At 38.6% G+C, this 14,279-nt stretch overlaps 1 protein-coding gene across 2 annotated transcripts in view; it reads left to right on the forward strand.

Moving 5' to 3' along the window:
• Positions 1-3,655, forward strand: part of EGFLAM (EGF like, fibronectin type III and laminin G domains) — a 104,405-nt gene extending 100,750 nt beyond the window's left edge. For both annotated transcript variants that reach the window (XM_081321668.1, XM_081321669.1), the window contains 3 exons: positions 830-913; positions 1,383-1,486; positions 3,049-3,655. In XM_081321668.1, coding sequence (XP_081177794.1) covers positions 830-913; positions 1,383-1,486; positions 3,049-3,203 — 343 coding nt within the window. In that variant the 3' untranslated portion in view covers positions 3,204-3,655. The remainder of the gene's footprint in view (positions 1-829; positions 914-1,382; positions 1,487-3,048) is intronic.
• The last annotated feature ends 10,624 nt before the right edge of the window (positions 3,656-14,279 follow it).

A 14,279-nucleotide genomic window follows, 5' to 3' on the forward strand; every position in this document is an offset into this window, starting at 1 on the left:
CATGTACCAAAATATTATCATAAATTAATATGACATCCTAATTGTAGAGCAGTATTTGTCAACAGTGATCTCTTTTAGTTGTGTAGACTTTAACTTCCAGAATTGCCCAGCCAGCTGACTGGGGAATTCTGGGAGTTGAAGTTCACACAGCTTAAAACAGACAAGGTTGAGTAAAACTATTGTAGAGAGAATCATATTGCAAGATACCCCTTGTTACTAATAGTATCATTATTATTTTGAAAATAATAATGTTGTTTCCTATCCAAGTGCACCTTGTTTGGTGGTTCCTCTCCCTTGGCTCCAGATGCACAACAGATATTTAGAAGTCAAGACCATAGTATTACAGTAACAGGTCTCCTCCATCTTGATTTTGGTAGTTCTGTTGTGTAGTTAATATTGCTGCCAAAGGAACTATAATTAAGTAAAAGTGTTTCAGTCATGAAAAGGAAGGAGGCATCAGTGGGTTACAAGATCTTTTCCTGCCAATCTTTTTCTACACAGTCCTACAAATATGTGTTGGGAAATGCATAGATTTTATCTAATAGTGCAGCCTTAATCTCAAAAGAATACTTATCCTGGATCTATGTCAGTTATAATTCATATTTTGTCACTTTTCTTTTCTTTCCTTTGTTATTTATTTCACTGCTTTTGTTTTTGTAATTGTTATATTTTACTGCTTTTAATATCCTTGTAATCTCCCTAGAGACTCACAGTTATCAGAACAGAATTAAGAAAAATAAGTGTTGTCCAATGGTTGCTGTTTAGTGAAAAGGAATGAACATGACTGTATGTTCTCTAGAATCTGTTGACTCTTTTCCTTTGTTTTCAGTTACAATCTGGGCAGTGGCGTTGCTTATATAATAGTGAATGGCTCTTTCAATGATGGCAGGTGGCATAAAGTTAAGGCAGTTCGGTAAGTTGTAACCCTTGATCCTTGAATAGTTCTGTTCTTCAATAAACATCACTGCGTAAATCCACTTTCAATATACTTTTTTTAAAAATAAAAATACAAACCGTATTTCCAGCATGGTGTCCATCATATTTTGCAAGGTGGTCTGAAGACTAGACATCTAAATTTTTCATACAGATGTCATGATGCTATATCATGATGAGACGTCTTTGCTTTGCGTCCTGATAACATTGGGAATCTGATTTCTCCAGTGTGTGATTGCCAGCATATGGGGCCACACAACAAAAACATAGCTACCACTTTGTAAGCATGTAGTCTTACCCAAAGGGCTTTCTTCCCCTTCTCAAGCTCTGCTGTAGTTGGCCCATCAGCAGAAGGCATCTGAAACATGTACAACCACTTATACATGTTAAAATAAGATACTTTATGATAGACTTTGAATTTGGTAACATATATTTTTTATCAATGTAAGGGATGGACAATCTGGGAAGATCACAGTTGATGATTATGGTGCCAGAACTGGAAAATCACCAGGAATGATGAGACAGTTGAATATCAATGGGGATTTATATGTTGGTAAGTCCTGCTAAATTCTTTTTTTATTTTATTTTATTTAAGAATTATGGAGAAGTTTATTTAATATTGCATATTTTATATTTTAATATTTTAATCATGTATTTAATATGACTTATAATTTTTAAATATTTTATAACCCTAACCCTCACTGATAACCAAGAAAATAGCTTTGGTGTTACAGTGAAACAGTGTAATCTGAAGGCTGACTTTTTTTCTTTCTTGGTTTAATATCTGTCCTGAAAAAGAAATCCCTAAAGGGCATAGACAGGATTACCTTACTGTTGAGTTATGTACCTTCCTTATTATCAAGTACCCAGTACTTTTTAAAACACTTGAGTAAGTGCCCTGTGACATTCCATATTACTAGAATGGAAAAGCCAGTTTGGCCCCATTTAAAGGTGTAGTGTGTGTGTGTGGGGGGGGGGGGGAAATCACCCTATTTTTTAAAATTATTATTTCCCAGAGTGCCCTAGGTACCACTTTCTGATTATACTCCCAGCCCTGCAACAGCAACAAGAAGTTAAAAATTAGTCCATTCTCTTCGGAGTCCAACAGTGGTGTTCTGGCTACAGGTCATCCTTGCGTTTGTTTCCATGTTGTGTTGACTTGATGGTTGAGACAAGAATGGAAACCACATGCAATGTTCGGTACAGCTGTGAATATGGGATGGAACCCAAGAACAACTCCCCACAACTCCCCCTTTCTGTTTCCCATATTTTCCCTAGAGCATTCAGGATTTTCTGGAAAAGGATTTGGATAGATGTTGGAGCTGAAAGAAAGTTAGGTGCAGTAGTGAAAGGCACTGGATTAAAGCAGAAGAGAGAAGGAGTTCTAGTCCTGCCTTAGGCACAGAACTAACTGATGTTTGTGGGCCAGTTAGTTTCTCCCAGCCCTGGGAAGAAGCCAGCAAGGACAAACCATTTCCAAAATTGTTTCCAAGTTTCACTCTGAATTGTATTTTTGCCACATTGTCTTTTTCCTTCCCTGTGTGTGTTTGAAACAATGCTTGATAAAACCAAATACAGGGAAAACACTTGTCTTGGAACTGACTGCCCTTGAGGACAAGATGTTCCCTGTAACATTTTATGATGTTTTTTTACAGCATTCGCAACAGGGTGCTCCTATATTGACTGGCTTCTGTTAGGGGAAAGATTTATGATCTGCTCTTTAGGGGTTTTTTTTCCAGCCCACTGAAAAATGGAAGCTTGTTTATCCAGAAGCAACTTCTGATCCTTTTCAGAGCTTCCCATTTATCTGGGAGACACTGAAGGGATGAAAAGTTGGGCAGAGACCATTCATGTTCTCATTGATCTCCATCCTCACTTTTAAATGCCTAGAGAAAGTGGGGCAAATTGGCAGGATGTCTAGGTCAGAAAAGAATCACTTTCAAGGTGTCTCTGTAATAGAATGAATTGTGCTTCACTTGGCTTTTGGTCTTATCATATTAAATGGAACTTGCTGTAATTTAATGAATCTGCTTTGGGTGCCTCTCTGAAGGGGTTTTCAGGGCCAGAAAAAAGCCATACAGAACTTTATCAAAGTTGTCTTTTTCTCTCTTGCAGGGGGGATGAAAGAAATAGCGCTGCATACAAACAGACAGTATATGAGAGGTCTTGTAGGTTGCATTTCGCACTTCACACTTTCTACAGATTTTCATATTTCACTAGTTGAAGATGCAGCTGATGGGAAGAACATTAACACTTGTGGGAGAAAGTAACAGAGAGAAATCCATCATCACACAGATGATAACATTGTGTAGCAGCAAAATGACTGATCTTGCACAGTGAAGACTTCTCCCACGAAACACCTGGAAGAGTGAATCGGAAGTGAAGTGAAAGCAAAACAAAAGGGACCGTTTGCCATTTCTCTTTTCCTTTGGATGTTGTGCTCTTTCAGTCATACCAAATGCTTTATAGGGACCATCACAATTTTTGCTACTTCAATTACAGGACAATCTCACCAAACCCTAGCACCGCTGCAAACATCTGGTGCTTTCCTTCACATGCCTACTGTATAAAACCTACAGCTCTGGCAGATCTATCTATCAGCATTGTCTGGTTCATAGATGAGTGGCATTTACCAGGGCCAATTTACCCCCTGACTAAGAAATGGCTCGGATGTGCAGGAATTTGCACTATTTTGTTTATTTGATAGTTTTCTATTTTGCCTTTCCTCTATAAGATAGGTTCGGTTTAATAAGAGTGACAAGCCTAAGGCACCAGTAGGTCTCTGGCCACGGAGGGGTGTGAATCACCCTGGCCTTAGCCCAATACTTTCAGCATTACACCATACTGGCCCTAGTTATAGAGCCCAGGGCTTCTGAGGGTGGGAGCAACTCCTGCCATATGCTTTAGCACAGAGCAAATTTTAAGGTCTCCATTTATGTTTCCCACAGCTGGGCATTTTTTGCTCCTCAGTTCTTCTCCTTTAGAAATAGCATATGGGTTGACTTATCCATTTTAGCATGTAGAGCAATGGTAATTAAAGTTTAATACTATCAACAACCATAGTTGTAAGGTAGCATGGACTAAAAGAGCTGGTCCCCAAATATATGCCTACTTCTTTGAGTGTGGTGCTAAAGTCAGAACCACCAGCTTGTCACCTACAAAGGGGTGACAGTGAAGTCCACCAGCAGAGAAGATGGAATTTATGTTCAACAGCAAGTCCACTGGGACTATGCATGAATGGAAAAATGTTCTTTGGGTCTATGTATATTGACCACAAGAAACCATGAGAAATTGCTTTCTCCCTTATTATGCAGCCCAGGCCCACAAGCTAGATGAGATTGTGCTCCGTAGTGGGTGCTATTTGCCACACAACTTTCAGAAAATTTAGATGAGTTGCTTCTAATAACAGTTTTGAAAGTATTAAAATTTGTTTGGATTTAGAATCCATTTTCAGAAAAGGTTTTCTGAATTGTTTGATTTATTTTGGGAGAAACATTTTATCCTTGGCATTTATTTTCTTTTTCTTTTTTTCTTTATTTTTTTTTGCAGTCAAAGACACTCTTACTTGTTTAACAAAATCAAACACATAGACTAGCCTTTCTACCCTTTGCTAGCCTTTGGTCACCATGATGTAAAAAAGATGTTGAGACTCTAGAAAGAGTGCAGAAAAGAGAAACAAAGATGATTAGCAGACTGGAGGCTAAAACATATGAAGAACAGCTGCAGGAATCGGGTATGTCTAGCTTAATGAAAAGAAGGACTAGGGGTGCCATGATAGTAGTGTCCAATATCTAAAGGGCTGCCATGAAGAAGAGGAGGTCAACCTATTCTCCAGCATACCTGAAGGCAGGACAAGAAACAATGGATGAAAACTACTCAGGGAGAGAAACAACCTAGAACTAAGGAGAAATTTTCTGACAGAACAATTAATCAATGGAACAACTTGCCTCCAGAAGTTGTGGGTGCTCCAACACTGCACAAGAAGAGATTGCACAAGCATTTGTCTGAAATAGTATAGGGTTTCCTGACTGAGCAGGTAGTTTGACCAGAAGACTTCCAAGGTTCCTTCCAACACTATTATTATTATTATCCCTCTCTGTGACACTCATATCATTGGGCCACCAAAAGAAAATGTGTTAATGTTTCTATTTGCAAATGAGGAGGCTCTGCTACTTCCTATTTGCATGGATAAAATTAACATTACAACAAAAAAACAACCTTGACAAGGTACACACATACCTGTCAGCCCAAACCTTCATAGAATCTTTGCAATTTTAAATGCACTCTTAAATTCTAAACAGGACAGAAGAGTATAAACATAGGGCACATGCACACAACAGTGTATTAGAACAGCTACAACAATGTTATGCCAGCAGTTTATATTTACACAGCCTCAGCAACTTGTGTGTGAAGCACAACAGTGCATACACACACACTGTTGCATTACCAGTCTGCAAAATAAACTTGCCATGGACCAACTGACCATGGGAGAACTTGCTGTGGGACAAGAGTTATACTAATATCAAAAAAATAGTGGAATAGAACCATTAAAGAAAGGATGCCAAAGGAGGGACAAAGTGAAATGTGAATTTAAAAAATCAAAACATTTTTAAAAATTATTTTAAATAATTAAATTGAATTATTGAATTGTCCTGCAATGAATTGTCCTATGGCAAGTTGATCATAGTGAGTTGTCCCTCAGCAAATTGGCCATGGCAAGTTGGCCATGGCGAATTGTCCCATTCAGGTGCAATGATACCTATCTACTCATATGAAGTTCTTCAGTCATTCTTAAAAAAAATATGAAGTATCTTACCAGGTAACCTGCCACACATACAACTCTAGGAAATGTCCTGTTTGGACATGTAATTGTTCGCTTTTTGCTTCTCAACTGTCATTTCAACAATCCTGCGCTCCTCCTAAATTTATAACAGCAGGAACCTGACTGTTACTGCTTCTGTACTGACAAGTTTGAGGAAAGTTTGAGAAATTGTGTGCTACAAGGAGCAACCCTTTCAGAAGGCTCAAGATACTCAGATCGAAGCTGAAAAATAGATTTTTCAATATCAAATTGAAAAATAGAAAAATCTGTCTCACACTGTGAACAACATTAGACCTACTCTGAAACAAAATAATTAGAGCAGGTCAGTTGATTTCAAAGTTGATCATTTTTTTAAAATTCTGATATCAGATCCCTTATCTAGTTTCTCTGTAGGTTGGGCAAATTGTAAGGAATGTTTCTGTTTTGTTCAGACTCAGAACATTCTAAACACCTTTCTTGTGGTTGAAGGTCAAAATATTTGCTATGCCCTAAGACCATAGTTAAGGGACGCGGTGGCTCAGTGGGTTAGGATGCTGAGCTTGTCGATCAGAAGGTCGGCAGTTTGGCGGGTCGAATCCCGAGTGCTGCGTAGCAGAGTGAGCGCCTGTTACTCGTCCCAGCTTCTGCCAACCTAGCAGTTCGAAAGCACATAAAAATGCAAGTAGAAAAATAGGGACCACTGCGGTGGGAAGGTAACAGTGTTCCGTGCGCCTTTGGCGTCTAGTCATGCCGGCCACATGACCACAGAGACGTCCTTGGACAAGCGCTGGCTCTTCGGCTTTGAAACGGAGATGAGCACCATCCCCTAGAGTTGGAAACGACTAGCACGCATGTGCGGGGGAACCTTTACCTTTACCTTCAAGACCATAGTTATGAGGATAGTATAGTATTTTCCTTTTAATTTTTTTTTTATAACGTTTCATTATAAAGTAAAAATACAGAAGACAAGAGTAGAAAACTAATGGAAAGAAAAGTGTAGAGAGAGAGAAAAAAGTGGTGAATTCTGACCTTTTTCTGTTCAATACAAAAAAAAGCAACCTCAACCTTTTGCTTTACATTTTTCAACATTTCAGACCATTTCTGTAATAATACAAATGCTAAAATCAAAGTTTCATTTTCTTTCAGTTTCAAGCAAAAAATAATAATCCAGAAGTGGTTTCAAAGTAGAAACAAAACTAGATAAATTCTTCTCTTGAATTAAAAGGACTGAAGCATTTTCATGCGGTGAGTTTATATAGATGGGATTACTGCTCCCTCAGTAAGTGTGTCCTCCTGTCTTCTAGATGAAATTATACTATAAGGAAGGGACCACATTAAACTTGTGAATTGCTTATTTTGTTTGCATTAAAGAAAGCTAAGAAAGATTTTTCTTCGTTCTCTAACTGAACATTCAAAACATCAGCTTGCTACAGAAGATGAGGGAAACCAACAGAGGTAGAGAGAGTGCATCAAATATAATCAGGATGTGTGAATGAAAGTCTGCCTTTTACAAGTGACACGCGTTAAAAGGATGGTGGGGTTTCAATCGAATGTTGACACCACCATATGATTCTTTGGACACCTTATAGAGGAGGAAAGTATATTCTGCAAATATGAGCTTCTTCCAGTCAGATGTTTTGACGTATGTTGAGAACATGTCATGATAACTTCATGAGTCAGGGATGATCTCACCCTGTTGTTTTAGCCATAAACTATGCTTTCACAATTTTAATGGGTGCATTTGCTGAGCCAAAATCATATGAAATATATCTTGAGATCCAAATCTCTGAAAGTTTCATATTTGCTCCTGTAGGCTTTTAAGGGAAGCTTTGATGCTTATTGACTTTTCTCATTCACTTCCTGAATACATTAGTTTTAAGCAGGCCTGCAGATGCTTCTTCATATGCTGTTCCCATATTGTCTCCAAGTAGTAAGCAGAGTAGTTGGGCTCTTGTTGAAGTCCACCTGCTTTCCAATTGGATGGACTTGCCAAAGACCCTCCTTAGAAGGGAAGTCTTTCAGGAACCCCAAATCCATCTTCACCCCAACATCTTCTAACAGACAAATTGAAAGTTGGAATAATTATACTTAAAATAATTGAGATGTTCAGGTAATGTCTTTTAAGAGGCGGCTTTCATCTACCAAAATGCCCATCCTATAGTACAATTTAAAGAACTTTGAGAAGCTTCATGTTACTTTGAAATTCCTCCACAAACGTTTGGATAAAAGTTTCATTTTCGATACAGTTAAACACCGGGCCTTTGCTTTTAGTAGCTTTTTGTCCTTCAGGTGAAAGAAGAGTGTTTTTTTAAACAAGGTTTTGCTCAGTTAACCTTCCTTCGGTTTGCAGTTTCAGTTCTGGAATCTAAATTAAGTATTAATTGCATTTGTGGGTTTGTCTGTTGAGCTTTGGGTTACATCTACCGGTAATTTAAAATTGCTCATAGCTAAGGTATTGGTGGCCAAGTGTATTTCAGAACTAACTGCTGTTTCATATGAGACCAAATTAGGCATTTTCCATAAGGATCAGGTCATGCTTCAACCTGATCTAACCTTTATTACTAAGATTAGCTCCCTTTTTCACTGGAAATGTCATTATCCTCATTTTGTTTTAATCTCCCTCCTTGTAAAGAGAACTGGCATAAAGTCATTTGGATGATTTTAGGGCATGCTGTTTTAACTTTAATAGGTTTGCAGATTTTTGGCAGTCTGAAGGCTTATTCAAATTCAGAGCAGAGAAGGTATTAGGGGGCCTGAAAGACCATATAATGGAGACCTTTGGAGGCTTAGAGGGGAAAAAGAATCATCAGCTAGAGAGATTGTAACTTGAGCAGTTTTCCTGTAGGGGAGATTTGCAAGGTTCTCACTTGAGCATCCCTATGCACACATGATGAATATCCATTGGCAGCTTCCTTTAGATGGCTTCTCCAGAAAACGCTACTCTCGACGCTGCTTTATCATATCTTGGGATAGAGAGTGCCGTCTGGGGCCTCAGAAGAAAATTACTGTTTATTTCTATTCTCTTAAATCATTCAGAAGATATTTAACCAGCCTCTCATTTCCAGAATTGGCAATGTGATGTTGGAGTTGGCAGCTAATAACAGTTAAAAAACAATAAAAAACAACATAGCATTCAGTAGCTGAGGTACAAAAAAAGAACCTATAACAAGAAATCAGAATAACTGTCACAGAAGCTTCACCATTCATCCAAATCCCCAAACTGAAAGGGTATGAAAGGCATATTTGCTGATCTTCTGGAAGAAACTGCAGGAAAAAACCCAGAAATTTTCAATGACTGACTTAAGAGAGTGCGAGAGAATGAGATTAGTCATACTAAAAATTGCATTTGACATAATTTAATTTAATATTGAATACAGGAAAAAGTTCATATTTTATTATAGTATTGTTCTTACAACTAATTTATTTTAATGAAAATAGTGTTATATATTATATAGAAAAACTGACTGCTATCTCTAATTTCAGTATCCATGAGTTGCAATATGTAATATTTTAGCAACCTCTCATTTATTGATTTGAAGTGATGCAAAATGTCATTTTATACCTTATAAATGTATAGGATGCTGAGGTTTTCCAGAGATTGCTTTGAATCCAGGAACTGGCACGAGGCCAAGGCTGCAGCTAATGGTAGACAGACCAGTCACATGCTGTGCAGAATATCAGAACTACAGAGGAAATAAAGTCACTGTTTTGGGTTCAGATTGTAGTAGCTCTAACAGGAGATGGGCAAATCCACTCTGCTCTTAAAGCATAGGTCCAAGACTATGGAGATAGCTTAAGGAGATTTTCATTTTTTCCATATAGACAAAAATGTATCTAGAAATGTAGGCAGTCACATGTACCTGTGAATAAGTGACTAAGCTAGTGAATATTCCTAGGATATCACTTATTCTGAGGAGAGTGCAGAAAGGCAGGCAACAATTCCCATTTATTTATTTCTAGGACTATTCATTGCCTTAGCTGACATCTTCCTGCCATACAAACAGCTGTTTTGCAAAAACAGCTACAGTTAGAAATACTGCTATTAGGTCAGAGGACTTGTCAAAGGGCACTGAACATTTGCATTTAGAAATTTGGGAACTTCAGTTTTTTTTAATGCACATCAAGTATGATATGCCAGTGTGTGTATGCATTCAATGGCTAAGGCATTCCAGGAAGTGTTAGAAGAAAAGAGATATTGAGATGGAAAGCAGGGTACATACGATTATGTTACATCAAGAAAAACTCACTAATGTGAATGGGGTAACATTGAGTTTCTGTCTATTTCTGTATCTCTAACTGTCATCTATCAAATGAATCATAGAAACTAATTGTGTGGGCATTATTTTGCAATTCAACTGACAACCACAAAAAGGTAAAATGATCTGCAAAAAAAGGGTACCGTGATGGCCAACATAAAAGGTCGATTACATAACACAGTGTCAAAAGCTGCTAAAGAATAGGGCATTCCATACTATTCAGAGGGGTCCACAGAACGTGGTTGAAAAAGAAATCAAGATGATGGCACATAAAAAAGAAGCAGAACTTCAAATTTCACCATTGCAGCCTCATTTGATTTATTTTTTTTACCACTATCCTATGGACACTCCTGATAGTATTCCAAGAGAGGATATTTACACAGAAACATATTTTGGGGGTCCCTTACCTTCCAATGTAAATATTCACAGCATAACTTTCCCCCCAATTGTACTCTTTGCTGAAGAGGACAATCTTCCTATTCTTAAAAAGAAAATACCTTTTTTTCAGAACAAGCAATGAAAAATCAACCATCACATTTTATAGCACTACTTTTATACTTGTATATTTTTATATAGCAACAGTTGTGGCATTGATCAGCTAGATAATTTTGCAAACTGATGTAAGACACAATTTAGCATGTTTTATCTGTTCCCCAAAATACTTGAGAGGGGAGGATGCTATAGGGGAACCACAGATTTTGTATTTTCTATAATTTCAGAAAGTGTGAAATGTAACTTGTCTTACAATTTGTTTTGAAGATTTTAGGGTATACATAAAGAGCTGGAAATATACATTTAATGATATTTTCTTGGCTTGGAAAGTATTTAAACATCTTAAACTGTGTTCTGTGACATGCTGTGTTATCCTCATTCTCTTTGTAAGCCTAAGTACATCAAAAAAAGATCTCCTGGATCAGCTGCAAGTCCAAGTGGTCTACCATTTCTTCTCCCTCAGTGGCTAATGTGATGCATTTGGGAAGCTCAGAAATCTGAGCTGAAAGGAAAGACCTCTGACATCTCTGCAGTATTTCAGTTATGATTCAAGAGGCAGTAAACAGCCATCAACATTAGCAGCAATTGAGTGCCGGGTCATCTAGGAATCTGTCCAGATTCCTTTTAAAACCATCCAGATTGGCTGACATAACCAAAGTTCTAATAGTGAATCACCTGTGATGTGAAAATGTTCTGCATGGCTGGTCGTCCCGAGTCTCTGTGTTTACTTTTCATGGATGACCTTCTGCTAACTGCTTGATATATGTTGGCAGATGGGGTGGAATTGGCATCTACATTATACCACACACAGTTTATATACTCCTAGGACATTTTTATTTTATCTTCCTATAATTTTTTTGGCCTATTTTCTTCTTGTGTAAGTAGAAAATGTCTTTTTAAGAAGATGCAACCAGAACTACACACAACAGGATGGTCTCAACATGCATTTGTAGAACACTACCATGTTTCTTCAAAAGTTACACCCAGCCTGATAGTAAGCCTAGCTTGATTTTGGGGAATAGGCTTAATATAAGCCCTACTCCAAAACTAAGCCCTAGTTTTGGAGTGAGGTGCACCCCTAAAAATCAAGCTAGGGTGGGGGTAGGGGGGTGAAGCTGCCACACACTCCCCAGAACTGCTTACCTTACCGCTAGGGCCACCACAGCCAGGCCTCCCACAAACCAACATCTGTCACACTGCTACTTCTTCTGCAGCTGCTTGCCACCAGTTGCAGCTGGACGCCATGTGGTGCATTGCACCATTGCTACTGCTTGTGACAGGATACTGCATGGTGCTTTGGGCTGTTTCCGCTGTTCACATGCTTCGGGCTGCTTCTGCTGCTTGTGCAGCGCTTTGAACCACTTTCTCTGCTTGCACACTTCAGGCTACTTCTGTTGCTCGTGCTCTTTGGGCCACTGCTTGCGCACTTTGGGCTGCTTCTGTTGCTCATAGCCGGAGGCTGCAGCAGAAATGGCCCAAAGAGCCACGTAGCATCCTGCCGTGAGCAGCAGAAATGACGTAAAGCACCATGCGGCGGCCTGCCGGAAGGAGCAAAAATGCCACAAACCACCATGCAGCCTCCTGCCATGAGTAGCAGTAACAGTGCAATGTGCAACATGGTATCCAGCCACAAATGGTGGCAAGTGGCCTCAGACGTCAAGCAGCAGCGTGACAGGTATCAGAGTGTGGGAGGTCTGGCTGTGGTGGTCCTAAGGTAAGAAGTTCTCTGAAATTAAGACCTAGTGCCTCTTTTGGAGGCAAAAAAAAATATAAGACTGGGTCTTAATTTCAGGAAAATACGGTATTATTTTCCCATTCTATTTTCAATTTCATTCCAACTGCAAACATGCAATTTTTTGTCCTTTACAGTAGCTGCATTCTGGATTGACATTTTCATCTGGCTGTCTACAGTATCGATTTTAAGTCATTGTCTACTCAGATCCCATTAATGTATAGGTACCAGTCTTGGGAGGCAGTCCAGACAAGAAGCATGCCCATGAATACTAGCTCTACTTTACTGTAAGGTTATATTAACAGAATCTTGCAGGTCTGATAGTAGATCACTCCCCCTTCCTCTTTACAGTCCAAGAAAATAGGGATTGTCCCTTCTAGTTGTGGAATTCTGGGAGTCGAAGTCCACAAATCTTAAGGTTGCTAAGATTGAGAAACACTGACTGATTTACTCTGTTTGTTGAGGGCTCTGTCAAAGGACTTTTTAAAAGGGTTGGGAGGGCACAGTATGACCACAAAAGTAATTTGGAGAAATTAACATGGCTACCCCTAGAGATTCAGTGGAATAGTTTGCTCCATTTATGAAGCTAAAATGGCAAATCTATGAAGTATTCCCATCCTGTTATTTCATTTCAAAAGAACATGGCATTCCCAAAGAAATCCTTGTGCATATCACCCTCTGACTTTCTGGGCCTTATACCTTCACCCCTGGAATCTTGTTTCTTGACTGGCTTCTCATTTGTTAGATTATGTTCAAGCAGAGGCTGTTCTTTGAACAGAGCTGGCTGTTTCAAAACATGATCCCATACTAATACTCTAATCCCCTTCTCTTAGCACTATTGTCTCAATCCACAGATTAATACTACTCAGTTCTATCTAATTGGTATGCTACTGGCATTTCTTTGAGAAAGCTACATGGTGTGACATCCTCCTACAATGGGATTTAATCCTCCTTGACTGCTAAGGTATTATGATTGGAGTAGATGCAATTGTTTCATCCTTGGAGGCCTCTTTTCTAACATTTTTTTACTTTCTCAGCTTCTCCAATTCAGCCTTGAATGAACTTGCTTCTTGAAAACCATGAACTCAATGAACAAATCATAGACCCACGACTTCTATCTTGCAAGGAGATAAATATACATAGAATGTTTGGTGCAATAGACTGAATAATAACCCCTAAAACTCTCCAACTATATATCTAGTTTACTAGTTTTTATTTAGATATGGAATTTTGTAAAGTAGTGGGGGAGAAAAATTCAAATGTCCTGGCTTTTTTGCCATCCTGACAATCTTGCAAGGGTGCTTAAATTACATGTCTATTTCGCTGCAATTTATAAAGAGGTCTTGAAGAAATTTCAAACACCAAAGAAATCATTGTTTCTGCTTCACTGATTTGAACTATACATTTGGCCAGTTCTTAGAAATCATGATGAGATTTTTGGTCCCATGGATCAATAGTAGGATAGAAACCATAAGAATCAACTTGTCCAGTGGTCCATCTTTTCCAACAAAAAAATAAATATTTTGAAGAATACAAAGTGTTTGGTGATTCTTGGCTTCTTTAACCCCATGGAAAAAGCTTTGTACACTCAAAGGGGTGTGGGAATCTTCACTGAGACTACTGTTCCTTTGTAGTCTTTCTTGAAAAGTGACTTGACAATGAAGCCTCATATGGTCCATTTAGAAGTGTAGGGAACATTCAGGAGATTTTTTGCTCTTTAAAAATAACCCAAACATTTTCAGAAGTACTCTCCCTCAAACCAGAATTTTCTGGAGCTCTTGGTGCTCTCTGATGTGACCTGATGATGTTACCTAGTTTTGGCGGTGGGGGAATTCCCAGCTAGGCAGGAAGGAGGGTACAAGCAGGGAACTAACCTTGAGTCCTTGCACAACCAAAGAGGTATAAGTCTGAGCCCTGCTAAGTTCCATAAAATATTATCTGGTTGTTATCTGGGAAGGCAAGTAATCTGGGAAGATTCTTGTAATATAGGTAGAACACAATAAAGTTGCTGCCTGGATCTTTCACAAGTGGATCTAGTTGCTTGTGTCTATCTTTGGGTAATGAA

Source organism: Vipera berus, assembly GCF_964194415.1.
Source record: "Vipera berus genome assembly, chromosome: 2".
NCBI lineage: Eukaryota > Metazoa > Chordata > Lepidosauria > Squamata > Viperidae > Vipera > Vipera berus.